General features: G+C 52.4%; 9 protein-coding genes across 9 annotated transcripts; 3 read left to right on the forward strand and 6 right to left on the reverse strand.

Moving 5' to 3' along the window:
- Window positions 1-82: 82 nt before the first annotated feature.
- Window positions 83-823, reverse strand: TRVA0_011S00958 (DUF202 domain-containing protein; the record flags this gene model as incomplete). The annotated part of the gene is made up of 1 exon (XM_076683822.1): window positions 83-823. The coding sequence occupies one exon, from the start codon at window positions 821-823 to the stop codon at window positions 83-85; it is 741 nt and encodes a 246-aa protein (XP_076541869.1).
- Window positions 824-1,208: 385 nt separating this feature from the next.
- On the forward strand, window positions 1,209-1,784 carry DDP1 (polyphosphatase DDP1; the record flags this gene model as incomplete). The annotated part of the gene is made up of 2 exons (XM_076683823.1): window positions 1,209-1,239; window positions 1,309-1,784. The coding sequence occupies 2 exons, from the start codon at window positions 1,209-1,211 to the stop codon at window positions 1,782-1,784; spliced, it is 507 nt and encodes a 168-aa protein (XP_076541870.1).
- Window positions 1,785-2,308: 524 nt separating this feature from the next.
- On the reverse strand, window positions 2,309-3,217 carry GET4 (the record flags this gene model as incomplete). Its single annotated transcript, XM_076683824.1, has 1 exon — window positions 2,309-3,217. One exon carries the CDS (start codon window positions 3,215-3,217, stop codon window positions 2,309-2,311), a length of 909 nt encoding a protein of 302 aa, XP_076541871.1.
- A 295-nt stretch (window positions 3,218-3,512) lies between these two features.
- On the reverse strand, window positions 3,513-5,129 carry ALE1 (lysophospholipid acyltransferase; the record flags this gene model as incomplete). Its single annotated transcript, XM_076683825.1, has 1 exon — window positions 3,513-5,129. One exon carries the CDS (start codon window positions 5,127-5,129, stop codon window positions 3,513-3,515), a length of 1,617 nt encoding a protein of 538 aa, XP_076541872.1.
- An 893-nt stretch (window positions 5,130-6,022) lies between these two features.
- On the forward strand, window positions 6,023-7,189 carry HEM15 (ferrochelatase HEM15; the record flags this gene model as incomplete). The annotated part of the gene is made up of 2 exons (XM_076683826.1): window positions 6,023-6,103; window positions 6,170-7,189. 2 exons carry the CDS (start codon window positions 6,023-6,025, stop codon window positions 7,187-7,189), a joined length of 1,101 nt encoding a protein of 366 aa, XP_076541873.1.
- A 405-nt stretch (window positions 7,190-7,594) lies between these two features.
- On the reverse strand, window positions 7,595-9,118 carry FCY2 (cytosine permease; the record flags this gene model as incomplete). Its single annotated transcript, XM_076683827.1, has 1 exon — window positions 7,595-9,118. The coding sequence occupies one exon, from the start codon at window positions 9,116-9,118 to the stop codon at window positions 7,595-7,597; it is 1,524 nt and encodes a 507-aa protein (XP_076541874.1).
- Window positions 9,119-10,036: 918 nt separating this feature from the next.
- Window positions 10,037-11,884, reverse strand: FCY2 (cytosine permease; the record flags this gene model as incomplete). The annotated part of the gene is made up of 1 exon (XM_076683828.1): window positions 10,037-11,884. One exon carries the CDS (start codon window positions 11,882-11,884, stop codon window positions 10,037-10,039), a length of 1,848 nt encoding a protein of 615 aa, XP_076541875.1.
- Window positions 11,885-13,406: 1,522 nt separating this feature from the next.
- Window positions 13,407-14,255, reverse strand: TRVA0_011S01112 (uncharacterized protein; the record flags this gene model as incomplete). The annotated part of the gene is made up of 1 exon (XM_076683829.1): window positions 13,407-14,255. The coding sequence occupies one exon, from the start codon at window positions 14,253-14,255 to the stop codon at window positions 13,407-13,409; it is 849 nt and encodes a 282-aa protein (XP_076541876.1).
- Window positions 14,256-14,487: 232 nt separating this feature from the next.
- Window positions 14,488-15,744, forward strand: CEM1 (fatty acid synthase CEM1; the record flags this gene model as incomplete). Its single annotated transcript, XM_076683830.1, has 1 exon — window positions 14,488-15,744. The coding sequence occupies one exon, from the start codon at window positions 14,488-14,490 to the stop codon at window positions 15,742-15,744; it is 1,257 nt and encodes a 418-aa protein (XP_076541877.1).
- Window positions 15,745-15,749: the final 5 nt, after the last annotated feature.

Consider the following 15,749-nt stretch of genomic DNA (forward strand, 5'->3'; position numbering starts at 1 on the left):
CCTGGGCGATGAGGTCCCTGCAGAACACCAGTCACATGGAGAGCAAAAAAAATGAAGGGGGTCGACCCAAAATTTTACGAGGCTAGTCCTGGATGAGGTAAATAATGTTAGCAGCAAGCACGGTCAGCGCACTGAGAATGACAATGACGAGAGTGGTTGAACGGTTGTGCACGAGCGACCTCTGCTTCGCATAGCCAGTGACTATATGTACATAACCCAGAGTAGCCACGAGACTCCCGAGACACAGCACGAGGAAGATCGATCCCAGGGTCAGCGAGATCACTTTAGAGTCGAGCTTTGGCGGCTTCTGAGGCTCCGCCGAGCCGTGGGAGGGCAGTCTGTAGTTGAGCAGCACTACCATCCCGGCCAGACCAATGTACACAGAGGTCCGCAGCATAGATAAGAAATTGCGCTCTGCGGCGTCCAAATCTCGCGACTCTGAGGTATTATTCTCATAAACGATATCAGTGTACACTGGGTTGGCCATGAAGAATTGCCAATCCGACACCCCGTAGAGGTTCAGCGACTGGGCGGGCCTGTCGACGGACGATTGTAGCGTTTCGTCGTCGGTCACATCCTCGTCTTCATCCACCTCTGCTGCTTGGGTGCTAGCCTCAACATCGCGGTCATCTGTGTATGGCACGGGGTGATCGTCTTTGGGCCTATTGTCATGTGATGGTTCCTCCTCGTTATACTCAAGGAGCTCGTGGGAGGAACCCTCGCCGCCGTTCTCTGGAGTGTCCTCCGGGCGCTGGGACGACTCCGGGGGTTCCAGGCGGCAGCTACTATCCCGATGCTTAGGAGACACTGCTACATCGTTCATCTTCTTTCGATATACGAGCTAATCCTCGTAATTCGAAAGCCAATGTCGACCTGGTACGCAGAGGGGGAGGAGAAAGCCGCTCAAATGACGGCAAGACCCTGATTAGTAACCGCTGAATAAGCTACTTTACGACAATCTGCCAAAGACCGCCGATTGCCGCCTCAGAGGACCCTCTGCCTACGTGTGATACTGAATTGGGAAATAGGCTGCAATGATTGCGTAAATACACGCATTGTTGAACATCCCACTCGCCAATTCATCGCGGTAAAGATCACAGCGTAACCACGTGCCTGTTAAGTTAAGTTCTCACGTAATAATACTTCGTGATACAGCCCTTTGAAGCACCGCAAGGGCACGACAAACGATGGCGGAACAGGTTCGTTCAATGACAGCTCGAGTAGGGCGGGATCGCCAAGGTAAGTTGCTCGGCGTATAATGTAGAATTTTTTTTTGGTATTTTAACACCCGCTTTGTGTAATGTGTAGTCTACTCAGAGAAGACCGGGGCGAGGATGGTTGCCGGGACGGTCGTGCTGAACCACCAAAAAGACCAGGTGCTTCTTGTCAGCTCGGCGGCGCGCCCAGACTGCTGGGTCCTGCCCAAGGGGGGCATTGAGAGCGACGAGGCGAGCCCCGAGGTGAGCGCTCTGCGGGAGACGTGGGAGGAAGCCGGTGCCATTGGCAAGATCGTCCGAAGCCTGGGCATCATTGAGGACAATCGGCCGCCCAAGACATGGAAAGCCGATACTGTGCAGGGCGCCAATGCGACCTGGCCTCCGCGGTCGGAGTTCCACTTCTTTGAGATGGAGGTTGAGCGTCTTGAGGCAGACTATCCCGAAGCGGACAGCCGTAAACGCGAGTGGATGGGGTTCAGTCAGGCCACCGCCGAGCTGCTACGACACAACCGACCAGAATTGGCCGAGGCCATCAGCAGGTCGTCGCTCAAGCGGGACTTAAGTTAGTTTTAACACGGAGCCACGGGAGCTCGAGGGCTGGCCCTCGAATACATTCCGCTACTAGTACTAATGGGGGGGACTGGTCCCCCCAACCCCCCCCCTGAGGCTCCGCTTCGCGGAGATGATTGTTGTCACGGGTCAATTGGCTATATCTAACGAGAATTTTCCGCATAGCGGGGGGTTTGGGGGCAGAGCCCCCAACTACGGGAGCTCGAGGGCTGGCCCTCGAATAACACCCCGCTACTAGTACCAATGAGGGGACCAGTCCCCCCAAACCCCCCTGGGGCTCCGCTTCGCGGAGATGATTGTTGCTATGGATCAATTGGCCTTATCTAATGAGAAGCCTCCGCGTAGCGGAGCCACGGGAGCTCGAGGGCTGGCCCTTGGCCGTGTAACAAAACTCCCAACAACCCCGTAACAAAACTTTTGTAACGAGCTGTAACAAAACATTTTGTTCCCTGTTCATCACAACACGTAACAAACTCGTAGTTACAGAAAGGCCTTAGCGGGTACCTACAGGGAGAATCCGGTTACGAGAACAGACTGCCCATCATCTCTTGCAGGATATTCGTCTGGCGGCGCGGCTGGATGCCGAAGATAACCTGTGCAACCTGCTCTATGCCCTGTCCAAACGGCTGGACCTGTCGGATCTGCGGCTCGTACTTGGTGACGAGCTTGATGAACAGGCTCTTGTCGCCCTTACGGCTGGCCAGCACGAGCAATTGGAAGAAATCAAGCAGTGGTACGCTGTCGTACACAAATACAGCGCCGTCATTGAGCACCTCGGTGGGGTCTGGACACGAACTGTCAGCATTGAACTTCTCCAGGAACGCTCCAAGAGCCCCTTCTGCTGCACTGACGTTGCCCGTGCTCAAATAACCCAAAACAGCCCGTCCAATGTACTGGCCCGCGCTTGTTCGGTCATCATTTTCCAGGAACCACTCGAACTCGAACCCGGCCAACACTTTAACGCTGTCCGCGGTGCCCAGAAGCAGATGCTTTTCAGTCTCATTGACGTCTCCGGCCTTGGCAAACACCTGGCCAAACACGTGGTGCAAACGGGGGTCGCCGTATTTGCTCTCGCCGAACTTGGAACTCCACAGAGTCGTCTCCTGGGCGATTTTGGTCAGGGTAGGCTCCTGCGGATCAAACATCTGCACCAGCTGCGACACTCGAGCCCGACTTTCATTGTCGACCGGAGTCTCAGCAGTATGGTAGACTGAGATCATATACAAAAGGAGATCGCTGCCACTACCGGGCTGGCCGGCCTCCAGCAGCTGCTTAGCGGCTGTGTAGAGCACTTCGATCGCGTCATTGTACGCCTTCTGGCGGATGTATCTCGCGGCAATGGTTCGCACGGCCTGGTGGGCTTCGTAGAACTGCTTGCTCTCGATCTTCTCCCGCGTCCGCTCTATGGTCTTTTGAAGCTTAGCCGACATGGTAGCTCTGGTTAACTCTGACGATTTTCCACTGCGTGGTGTGGTGGTCTCAACCTCCCACAATACCATCACCAACCCCGTTTCTCCGCGTAAACCCAGCGACACACGATTTTCCGCTTATGTTCTCTATTAAAGACCCGCGCACTTGGAATATTGTAGAATTGATAAAGGTAGAGTCTATAGTAATAACTGATAAACAGCTCAACACACTATCTCTCCGCGAGGCGGAGCTACGGGGGTCTGGGGGCTGGCCCCCAGTAGTAATGGTGGAGAGGTATTATAAATATACATAGTGCTACTTCGATTTAGAGACGCTGTTACGGCGCTCCTTAAATGACTGTAGTTCTCTAGCAATGTCTTGCTTGAGGTCTTCGAATTCCTGAAGTGCTTCCTTCATATCATCGTCTATCGTGTCAAAGTCCGGTTGGGGGATTCCCAGGCTAGGGAGCAACTCGATCTCCTGGCGCATAGCTCTGAGACGGGCCGTATCCTGCTTGATCTTTTCGGACTCCTTCATCGGCGCAGGCTGCAGAGACTTTAGGTAGCGGAGAACAGCCTTTTTAGGCGGACCGTGGAACAGCACCACAAGAACGATAATCAACAAATGAATGTAGAAGTAGACCGAGCTCCATACCTTGAGGGACGGCTTCAAGTCCAGAAGCGCAAACGGCTGGATAAGATAGCCAAACGAGAGCTGTGTCACGAACCACGAAACAATGTCGTAGTACCGCTTGTGTGGTCCCGGAGTCACTCCATCGGGCTCCATGAAAATGGGCCGAATGTGCCTCCGGAAGTCCTTACCCAGGCTCTGATAAAAGGCGCCAGTCAAGAACATGAGGTAGTACCCCGGACGCGTGCCGTGCCAAGCGGCGGAAGTGAAGAAAGTAGCCAGAGTCGAGCGGAACCCGGGCTTCTTGCCCTTGGGCGTGACCCGCAGGTAAATATAGTTCTTGAGCCACTTGTTGGTGTTCATGTTCCACGACTCGAGACAGCTGTACGTGTTCTGGCCCTTCTCGAACCCTATGGGGTTGATGTTCTTGAGGCCATCCCATCGGTACTTACCCGTCTTCGTCTTGCCATTGAACCCAAGCCCAGAGAGGATGCACGCACCTTCTGAGATACTCCATGCTCCGTAGTACTTGAGTCTGAACAGGAACCCAACAGCGTACATGTAGAGTACCTTAGTCAAGAAGCTCGACTTCTCGAGGAACGTGTCCGACTCAATCTCGTCAGTCGAAATGTAGTCCGAGAGCTTTATCCACAGCGCAATCCACGCAACTCCTTCCGCAGCCTTGAGGGCTGCAACGCGCCCGGATCGCGGGATTCGTCGGTTGACAGCCCGCCCGCGTTTGGGGTCGTTCTTCGTCACGTCGAACATGGACAAGTCAACCCACCGCGCAAAGTCCGCATAGTCGCAGGACGGGCCCGTGAACAGCGACGGGAAGAACAATGCGTACGCAAGGAAGTCAAGCAATGGTGGGTGCTGTTTAATGGCGTGGGATCGCTGGAAATCAGTCAGAGCCGAATCGCTGGCCAGACCATCGTACACGTTCCAGGCAAACGCAGTCAGCTTCATGCACAGCACCATCTGGGCACCGGAGATGTCAATTTCGTTGACATCGTACTTGCCTTCGTGCATCTGGGCGTGAATGTGCCCAATAAACAGGTGGCCCATGACAAACAGAAAGTTGATCCACGGCATAAACGGCGAAGTTCGCAGCGTCTTGGTAATAAAATAGGTGCCCAGGGTCGATATGAGAAGCGTGCGAAGCCCGCTCCACGTGTTGAACACGCCTAGCAGGTAGAACATCGATACACCGACGATATACAAGTCCTTGAGCACTCGGTTGGAGTCCGGCAGTCGCTTCAGCACCGCCGACAGCGGGTACGATCCCAGGAGGCATAATGCCATCCGTAGCAGGTCCGGAGGGAGGCCCACAGTCTCCGCTGTAGAATTAATCCATGCGTCCATCCCAATTCAGGTTGCTCTGCTCTGACGTCAAAGCGAAGTTGTCGTGCCCAGGGGGGGTTCGTGATATGTCGGAGCTCCGTTCTGGAAATTGAAGTCGCCAAGTCGGTTGGAATGTCGGAACTGACGTAGTCAAGTCCGTTACCTTTAAACGTTGGAGGCGTCCAGACCAATTGGAGTGATTTCAATTCCTGTTAGTAAGTATGTTTTTTTTTTTTTGGTTCGTTGGTTCGTTGGTTTGTAGGGCTTGGAGTCACTGCCATTGTTACTCTTGAAGGCTCTAGAGAGCTTTGATCGTGCTCTAAAGCTTCTCTGGCATTGTAGGAACTTGTAGTGGCATATGTAGTCTTCCCCAAGGATAGGGGGTTAACCCGATCGATCGGACATAAGAAGCCACGCAACCCTACAGTCACGCTCAGAAAAAAAAACCCCTAAAGCACTGTTGCATACTCTTTCGGCTTACATGTTAAATCCGGAGGCTCAAAGATCTGGACCGTCAATTTCTAATCTGTTGACAAATCTCGAAATGATGTGGATTGTGCGCACGAATTGATCCAGCCGCACGAGCCGCACCCGTTGAATATTCTTGAGAAATGTCCAAGCAATTGACCCAGAGGTACAATTAAACTCATTGCTCCTCAACTAAAACACGATTGGGCATTGAATAATACGATTTATCGCATGGAACAAAGCCACCCAGTAGAACAAAGTGGCCCGTAGCTCAAGAATTGCTCGTAGCCCGGGGGACCGCGGCGGAATTCCGATCCGTGGAATTTTTCAGAGAGTGAACCTTTATAAGGGCCCGGGATCAGGTCATTCGTATGGGTCCTTCAACGATGCTGGCACGATCGCAGATTTGGAGGCCTTCTAGCCGACTGGCTAGGTTGTATTCGACTACTAAAGCAGGCAATGGCACCGTAAGTGGATTTACAAACACAATATCTTGAATTGCGAAAATTAACTATTTATGATCCGGGTTATAGGCTGTAGTGCTTTTCAATATGGGAGGACCTTCCACTGTAGACGAGACCCATGATTTCCTGCTGAGATTATTCAGCGATAGAGATATCATCCCTCTGCCATTCCAGGAGTACGCAGCCAAGTTTATCGCAAAGCGACGAACTCCAAAGATCGCAGAACACTACCGTGAGATCGGTGGCGGATCCCCCATCAGACGGTGGAGCGAGTTCCAAGCCCAAGAGGCCTGTAAACTGCTGGATAAGATTAGCCCTCAGACGGGCCCTCACAAGCCCTATGTCGCGTTCCGGTACGCAAACCCGCTCACCGACTATACCTACGAGCGACTCATGGAGGACGGCATTACCCGAGCCGTTGCATTCAGCCAGTACCCGCAATTCAGCTACTCGACTACCAGATCATCTATTAACGAGCTGCAGCGGTGCCAGGAGCGTATTGATCCGGAGAAGAAGGTCCAATGGAGCTTCATCAACCGGTGGCCGACCCACCCTGGTTTGATCAAGACTTTTGTCAGCCATATCAAGGCTCAGCTCGACCAGTACTCGGAGGCAGACCGCTCCAAGGTGGTTTTGCTTTTCTCCGCGCACTCTCTGCCGATGGAAATTGTAAACCAGTCCGATCCGTACGTAGCCGAGGTGAGTGCCACTGTGTATGCCGTTATGCAGCAGCTCCAGTTCAGCAACCCGTATAGGCTGGTCTGGCAGTCGCAGGTTGGCCCAAAGCCGTGGCTTGGCGCCCAGACGCAGAAGACAGCGGTCCAGCTGGAAAAGCAAGGGGCCAAGGGCGCCATTGTAGTGCCCATTGCATTCACGAGCGATCATATCGAAACCCTTCATGAGGTGGACATTGAGATGCGGGAGGCGCTCAAGAACCCAGAATTCCTCAAGCGCGCAGAGAGTCTGAATGGCGACCCAATGTTCATTGAGGCAATGGCCGACCTCGTCAAGGCGCATCTTGAAAACGACACGGCAAAGCTCATTGAGAGCGGAGCCGCAATTCAGGACTATGACTTGTATGTAAAATAGTTGTACCGAACTAAGCGGTAGCCTCAGATATATTAATGATTGCTGAACAGAGATAGTGGTAGTGGCTGTCTATCCGGCTATAGAAACGCGTAGCTATGGATAGCGGCATATGGTCAGTAAGATTTTCATCGTTAGTCTATAATCACAACTATTAAAAAAACGGGTTAAATAATAAAAACGGGTTAAATAATAAAAAAATATAGCCATCTGCGAACATCGGAACCTAGCTTTCAACCACATCAGCTAGTCACAGACAGAATACCGTAATTAACATCCCCCAGCATGTCCAATCCTCCATGTGAACATCGTAACCTAGCCTTCACCACGACGGCTAGTCACAGGAAGATCGAACATAAAACTGCAGTACCTCCTTTGCTTTTCTGTTTCTCACCAGAAAGTAGCTGTTTATCGGCCCACGAGCCGCCGCTCAATTGGTCGGGTGACCAAATACGCCAAAAAGGCGAACGAGAAACCAAGCTCGAAACCAATGTCGCCACCATAAGGCATGCTGATGGCCCGGGCAATTGGACCAATCCACCAAACCTGCGCCATACCGATCACCACGCCAGCGATACCGCAGCAGAAAGAGAACAGCGCGGCGATACCCAGTGGCAGATAGCTGTAGTCGCAGTATCTTTCCGGGTCGTAAGATCGGAGAGATCCTCTCCTAAACACCCAGTGATCGCACAGCACAATGCCAGAGTACGTGGCCAGCCAGTACCCGATAATGTTCATGAAGTTCTGCATAAACGAAGCAAAGTGCAAGTACGCTGGGATAGCAATGGCAATGCTAACACCAGTACCGATCAGAGACCAAACAGCTCGCGGCACCTTCTGGAATCCGGACCAGATAGTCTGGGCAGACAGGCCGAGGGAATACATGTTTGGAATGTTGTTAGCGATAGTGGAAAGCGAAAGGAGGACAACGCAGAACTGGCCAAAGCCGTGAAGCGAATTCTGGACAAGAATAGCGTAGAAAAGACCGCCAATGCTGTCCTGATCGTAATGGTTCTTGAACACTGGATCAGAGAGAATGCCAGTCATGCACGCGGCGCCCAGAATCATGCCAAAGAAGCATGGGAAAAGCAAGCCCGCGTAAACGCCGAAGAAAGTCTTAAGCTTGTTGCAGTCCTTTCGCATGTAGACGGTGTAATCAGCGGCGTACGGGGACCAGCCAGTAGCAAAGCCGAAAATAGCGCCGCCAAAGGAGAGAACATCGGCGGCCTCAGCTCGGCCCGTCTCCATTGGAAGCGAGGTGAACGCGTGGGACTTGCCCATTCGCACCGCGGTGATGATGAAGATGATGAAGGTCGGGATCCAGCTGTATTTCTCAAACACGTGAACGGTCTTGTAACCAAAGAACGAGATGAAGAACGTAATCAACGCGATGATGATGACACCAGCCCAGGCAGGCAGAACGCCGCCATTAATAGTGTGCAGCATCTGAGCAGACACCATGGTATTGACGGCGTTCCAGCCAATGCAACAGACGCAGTTCAAAAAGGAAATGAGTCGGATGCCAACGAACCCGTACCAGTATCGAGAGAGCACCATCTGTCGGAGGCCAAACTCGGGGCCAAAAGTAGAGTAGTAGGCGACCGGGAACGCGCCGATGATGTTGAAGAAGATAATCGTCAGCACAGAGTCCCAGAAGTTAAGGCCAAACACCGAGACACCCAAACCACCGAGAGCAAAGGTAGCAACGCATGTGTTTCCACCCATCCACATGGACGCGGCGGTCCACACGGAGCCGTCAGTCTTCTCGGACTCGGGCACTCGCTCGATACCTCGAACCTCGGCATTGAAGTAGGCCAAGACCTTCTGGACCTTGCCCATAGGCTGCTCCTCGACGGAAACATCGTTGGAACCAGTCTCGTAGAACTGGAAGTCCGAGGGGGACACCTGCTTCTCAAGGTCGGAAGTGGACATTGTAGAAAGCAAGTATTATATAATAGCAAAGAAGGGTTGCTAGTAAAGAATCTCACGAGCCGGTGCTGGAAGAGCGCCCAGTAGTGTAGATTCAAGCAGAAAAGAGCGTTTTAAGGAGCTTCGAAAAGCGAAGGAGGTTTTGTGGTGAGAAAAGGAGAAAGAAAAACGGAGTTAGCAATTGAATATAAAATGAAATCTTTTTTTTTCGGTGTTACTTTTTTCCGGAGCGCGTCGTCAATCATTACCGGAATAGGAATTTCCACACGGCGAATGCTGATAAGTGCACGCAGAGATTTTCGGCCGTTTTTTCCCGCGTATCTCACAGAACGAAGATTGCCTTCAACCTGCATCATATGACACACAGGTATAATACCTTATCTATCGGTAATAGATTTGGGGGGCCGTTTGGAATTTCCGCCATACATTCTTTGGATTGTTTGTATGCCAATTTATTTGCAACAAAGGATCTGAGATGTTGGTAAATTTTTCGAGACGGGTTGAATTGTACCTATCTAATGGGTAATGATCCTGCGGCTCATTCATGGCTCACACATGTCTAAGAGCATAGGATTTTAGGGAGTACTATGATAGCCCCACCCTTACTACGGCGATATTGCCGGTATATTATTTAGGCGACATTATCTAGCAGATTACAATGAGCTTCACAGTAGATACAGCACAGTAGTATAGGAATATTAAATGGAGTAAAGTAACATTATACGGTAAAAGGCAAAGTATAGACACACACGTTCATTTTTCTGCCTGTGAACATCGGAACCTAGCGTCGTCACTGCTAGTCACAGGCACTTCTTTTGTTCTGCCTGTGAACATCGGAGCCTAGCGTCGTCACTGCTAGTCACAGGCATTTATAACAATTGTAATCCGTACCGAAGAAGTGAAAAAGCTCTGGATAAAACTTCAGCGGCCAACATACTTTCGTTCAATTGGCCGGGTTATCAGATACACCACAAAGGCAAAGCCGAAGCCTAATGGGAATCCAACGTCGCCACCAAACGGCTTACTGATGGCAAGGGCAATTGGACCAGTCCACCAAACCTGCGCCATACCAATAACCACACCAGCAAGACCGCAGCAGAAGGAGAACAACGCCGCAACACCAAGTGGGAGGTAGCTGTAATCCTCGTATCGATCCGGGTCATATGCATAGAGGCTCTTCTTGAACGCCCAGTGGTCGCACAAGACGATACCCGAGTACGTAGCCAGCCAGTACCCGATCAAGTTCATGAAGTTCTCCATAAACGAAGCAAAGTGCAAGTAGGCAGGAATAGCAATGGCAATACTAACACCGGTTCCAATTGCCGTCCAAATAGCTCGTGGCACTTTCTGGAAGCCCGACCATACGGTTTGCGCAGAAAGACCCAGCGAGTACATGTTGGGGATGTTGTTAGCAACTGTCGAAAGAGCCATTATAACAATGCAAAATTCTCCAAAGCCGTGAAGAGAGTCCTGCACAAGGATAGAGTAGAATAGGCCACCGATACTGTCCTTGTCATAATTTTCCTTGAATACTGGATTAGATAGGATACCGGTCATGCAAGCAGCCCCGAGGATCATACTAAAGTAGCACGGGAACAAGAGGCCAGCATAAACACCAAAGAACGTCTTGAGTCGGTTGGCATCAGATCTCATGTACACAGTGTAGTCCGCAGCGTATGGGGACCAGCCAGTAGCGAATCCAAACACAGCTGAGCCGAAAGAGAGTATGGCTGCCGCCTCGGTTCGGCCGGTGCCCATGGGCAGAGAAGTAAACGCGTGAGACTTGGCCATTCGCACTGCAGTGATAATGTAAATGATGAGGGTTGGAATCCAGGTATATTTCTCAAAAGTGTGGACGATGTTATACCCCAAGAAGGACACCACAAAAGTCATTAGGGAGATGATAATGACACCAGCCCACGAAGGGAGCTTTCCGCCGTTGATAGTGTGGAGCATTTGAGCAGAGACCATAGTGTTTACGGCGTTCCAGCCAATAGCACAGACACAATTGAGGACAGCAATTACTCTGATCCCAATGTTGCCGAACCAGTACCGAGAGAGCACCATTTGCCGCAATCCAAAAGGTGGACCAAAGGTGGAGTAGTATGCAACCGGGAATGCACCAAGCGCATTGAAGAAAATGATAGTAAGCACAGAGTCCCAGAAATTGAGTCCAAAAGTCGAAACACCAAGTGCACCCAGAGCAAAGGTCGCAATTACCATGTTACCTCCCATCCACATGGACGCAGCGGTCCAGACGGAACCGTCGGTCTTCTCTTCCTCCGGGATCCGCTCGATACCTCTGATCTCAGCGCCCAGGTACTGAGCAATTCTCTGGAATTTCCCCAGAGGAGGCTGGATTTCTCTAACCTCCGTCTTGAAGTTAGAGCCCGTCTCCGACAGTTTATCCGCGGTAGGCGACATTTGCTTCTCAATATCAAGGTTTGGCATGGCCGTGTAAAAGTCAACCCGATCAACCGTAAGAGCGGGAGGGCAAAGGCAATCACACCCTGTCTTTATATATAAATATCCATCTGCCATTGGGCCAGACTTCCTTTGGAATGGTCCGCTCGACCCTTTGGAAGTCAAACCTGGGGTCAATCCCAGCAAGCAGGCCGGCAGGACGAACCGATGGAACAGTCCCGCGATTGAGATGTCAGACCCACCGTTACTTTTTCTGCACACCCGTATCGCCAACCCGCAGAACTTGGTGCGGCGCCTTGTGCCCACAGCTACGCACACCTTCTGCGCGTACATCACAGTCCGCATTTCACGGGCACCGTTGGGTACCTGCAGAGCATATCGATGGCATTGTACCAATAGAAACGCTTCAAATTAGCCTCGCCGGAAATACGAACGCGGGCGCGGCCGGGAGAAAAAAAAAACAGTCACACACGGCATCGCGATGAGCTTGGAAAAAAAGGGGGGAGCAGACAACCGATACGAATATGACAATGGAAACGATGGTATAGGTCCTGCGACTGGGGGAAGGATGGAATTTGTGGAGAGCACTGCGTGTAAGCAGCCCTGACATCTTTCACTGATGAAAACCTGCTTATCCGGGCTTTCGCTAGCATTGTTTGGTGGGAACGATCACCAGTGCCGGCGGGTACCCGTCGGCCGGCGTTTGCCCAACGGAAAAACCTTCGGCGCCGGCTCTGCCACAGGTTCACACACGGCAATAACGAGGCGACAGCCAGCCCTGGGCATGGGTCCGGCGGACTGCCATTGATATAAACTCCTTAGCATATCCCTTTTTTAGCAAGCCCAGAATACGTTTGTATCATATTACATGTGACTATATCCCCTCTTTTTTGGTTAGAGACTTTGCATATTTAGTGAAGGCTCGAAGCCAAGTGTAGTATTTTAAGCTGTCGATTCCCGTTAAGAGACAGGAACTTCTCGTCAGGTCTCTCGGGCAGATGCGAAAGAATTGTATTTTAGAGTTGGTATTGATATTACAGAGCCTAGACTGTTCAAGTGAATTGCTTTCTGAGCATTCATCATGCGCACAATAAGAATATCTGAATGCATAGTATGCAATAGTTACGCCCTGCGGACGCCCCATGAACATATCGGACGCCATAAGAGCATTCAAAAGCTTACAATGCATGATATGGCTCGCTCCGACCATTTCCGGGGTTTTTCATTCCGTCAGGCAAGCTTCAGACGGGTGGGTGTCGATGAGACAAGCTCGATATATGGTCCACGTCGTGAGAGTTCACACTACGAGCAGGAGCAAAAGACGGGAGAATCCGATTGGATTGCAGTAGGGTTACTAATCACCGTACACTATCGATACCACAAAGCACAGAATTCCAACCGTAATACCATAACGATACCGCTTCAGCTTGTTCTATAGATTGGCTAAACAAAATAGCCTTACGATGCCGTTTGGCGCTTTGAAGACTTGATTCAAGGTACAGCGCTCATATCCATTGTTTAATACCTAATTAGCTCATATCTCAAACGGTTATATCTCAACTGTAAATATAACCGATTGTGGTTAGCTTTGCCATCAACGACCTCCGCGCAGCGGAGCCCCAGGGGGGTTTGGGGGGACTGGTCCCCCCATAAACGTTCCGCTGCTACAATTGACTTGGGGGCCAGCCCCCAAACCCCCGTAGCTCCGCTTCGCGGAGATTATGAAGCCATCAATGACCTCCGCGTAGCGGAACCCCAGGGAGGTTTGGGGGGACTGGTCCCCCCCAATAATACTAGTAAAGTATAATGTATTCGATCAATTGAACGCGTAAATGCTGATAAATATAAATATGGATACTAGAGAGGTCTACCACTTAAACTCGCCGCCAGTAAGCTTCAGCTCGTACTCATAGTCCGGCTGGAACTCAGTATACAGCGAGTCTGGATCGGCGGTATTATCAAACGTGAACTGGGCCGCCTTGTGGTCAATAATGGCCTTCTGCTTGCCACTGGCCACAGCCGCATCAGCCAGCAACTGAGCCTGACACGTCCGCTCCATGAGCGTAAACAAGTACGCCGCCTCGTCTACAGTGCTCCCGACCGTCAACAGCCCGTGGTTCTTCAAGATGACCGCCTTGTTGTTCTCCCCCAAAGCCCGGGCAATATTCTCGCCCTCCTCGGCCTCGAGTACGATACCGCCAAAGTCGCTGTACACAGCATGCGCATTATAGAAAACACAGGCGTCCTGGTTAATCATCTCAAGCGGAGCAGCCAGAGCAGAATACGCCTTGCCGTAGATAGAATGGGTGTGGCAGGCGGCATGAATATCCGGACGAGCCTTGTGAATGGCGGAGTGGATCTTGAACCCCGCGAGGTTAACAGCCTTCTTCGACCCGCCAATGATCTTGCCTGACTCGTCTACATGGACCATGTCCGAGGCGGTGAGCATACCAAAGTGCACCCCGAACGGGTTGATCCAGAAGGTGTTGGCGTCGACGGGGTCTCTGACCGAGATATGACCCGCCGAGCCCTCAGTGTACCCCTTTCGAGCAAACACCCGGAACGCGCCAGCCATGTGCTCCAGCAGCCACTGTCGCTTAGCGTAGGGGTCCGTGATGACTGGGATCGGGTATGGAGCGCTGTTGCCCATAGCGATGCCCTTGTACGGGTCTTTGGTCTTGTTGTTCTTATCAAAGTTCGCTTCGTTCAACCCCATCTTTTGTGATCCTTTTAGTCTCTCAAGTAACTGATAGAAACGCCTATAGCCACTAGAATATCGTCTTTTATAGCTCTGGGGCCGCTTATATACGGTCGCTCCCAGTTGCCGTCCTGCACATGCGGTGCACCGATTGAAGATGCGGCGCATGCCGAACCTGCACAGCCGCGCGTGCCAAAATCTGGTGAAATCGATTGGACCCGCCAGGGACGCAGGTGCAAGGCAATAAACGATGCGGAGAGTTGTCGTGACAGGACTAGGGATCGTCAGCCCGCTCGGGGTCGGCTGCCAGACCGCCTGGGCGAACCTGGTGGCGGCGAAGAGTGGCCTGGTCGCGTTAAGTGAAGATCGCTTCGGAAAGCTCCCGAGCAGGGTCGCCGGAGTCGTTCCGCGAGGCCCCTACGCAGAAGGCAAGTGGGACGCTGCCGAGTGGGTCGACCGCACGTCGATGCGGCGGGTTCCATTGTTCGCTCAGTACGCGGTTGCTGCGGCGCGACAGGCTCTGGACGACGCTCAGTGGGCGCCCGAGACGGAAGCCCAGCAGTGTGCGACCGGTGTAGCCGTCGGGTCAGGTATAGGCGGGTTCGACGCATTGTATGAGAACGTCGTGAACTATGAGACGGGAGGATATCGCAAGGTGTCGCCATTGTTTGTGCCCAGCTTGTTGAACAACATGGCGGCGGGGCACATCTCCATCATGAACGGTCTCAAGGGCCCCAATCACTCGGCATCGACTGCATGCACGACGGGGGCCCATGATATCGGTGATGCCTTCAACTTTATTAGGCTTGGAATGGCTGATGTTATGGTCGCTGGTTCTACCGAGGCGCCAATTCATCCGCTCGCAGTGTCGGGATTCGCCAGGGCCAAGTCGCTTTCGACGAACTACAATGACGACCCGGAACAGGCGTCGCGACCGTTTGATAAAGACAGGAGCGGATTCGTCATTGGCGAGGGTGCCGCAGTCATGGTTCTCGAGTCGCTGGACCACGCAGTGGCCCGAAAACGTAACATTTACGCCGAAGTCGTGGGCTACGGCCTCTCTGGGGACGCTCACCATATCACAGCGCCTCGAGACGACGGCGACGGTGCATTCCGGTCGATGCAGGCGGCGCTCAAGAGCGCGGGCGTCGAACCACACCAAGTCGGGTATATCAACGCCCACGCGACCTCAACGCGGCTCGGTGATGCTGCAGAGAGCAATGCCATCGCCCGCCTCTTTGGGTCGGCCGCCGCAGTCTCCTCCACCAAGGGTGCTACCGGCCACTTGCTTGGCGGAGCCGGGTCACTGGAGGCGGTTTTCACGGTACTGGCGCTGCACCACGGGGTCCTGCCGCCGACTTTGAACCTCCAGGCACTCGAGCCCGAGTTCCCAGACCTCAATTACGTGCCCCTGAAGCCCCAGTCTACCCAGATCGACTACGCGCTGACTAACAGCTTTGGGTTTGGTGGTACTAACGCCTCCCTCATCTTCAAGCGCCACAGCTAAGTTGG

This window comes from Trichomonascus vanleenenianus (genome assembly GCF_965637985.1).
Source record: "Trichomonascus vanleenenianus strain CLIB 3782 genome assembly, contig: TRVA0_011S, whole genome shotgun sequence".
Classification (NCBI taxonomy): domain Eukaryota; kingdom Fungi; phylum Ascomycota; class Dipodascomycetes; order Dipodascales; family Trichomonascaceae; genus Blastobotrys; species Blastobotrys vanleenenianus.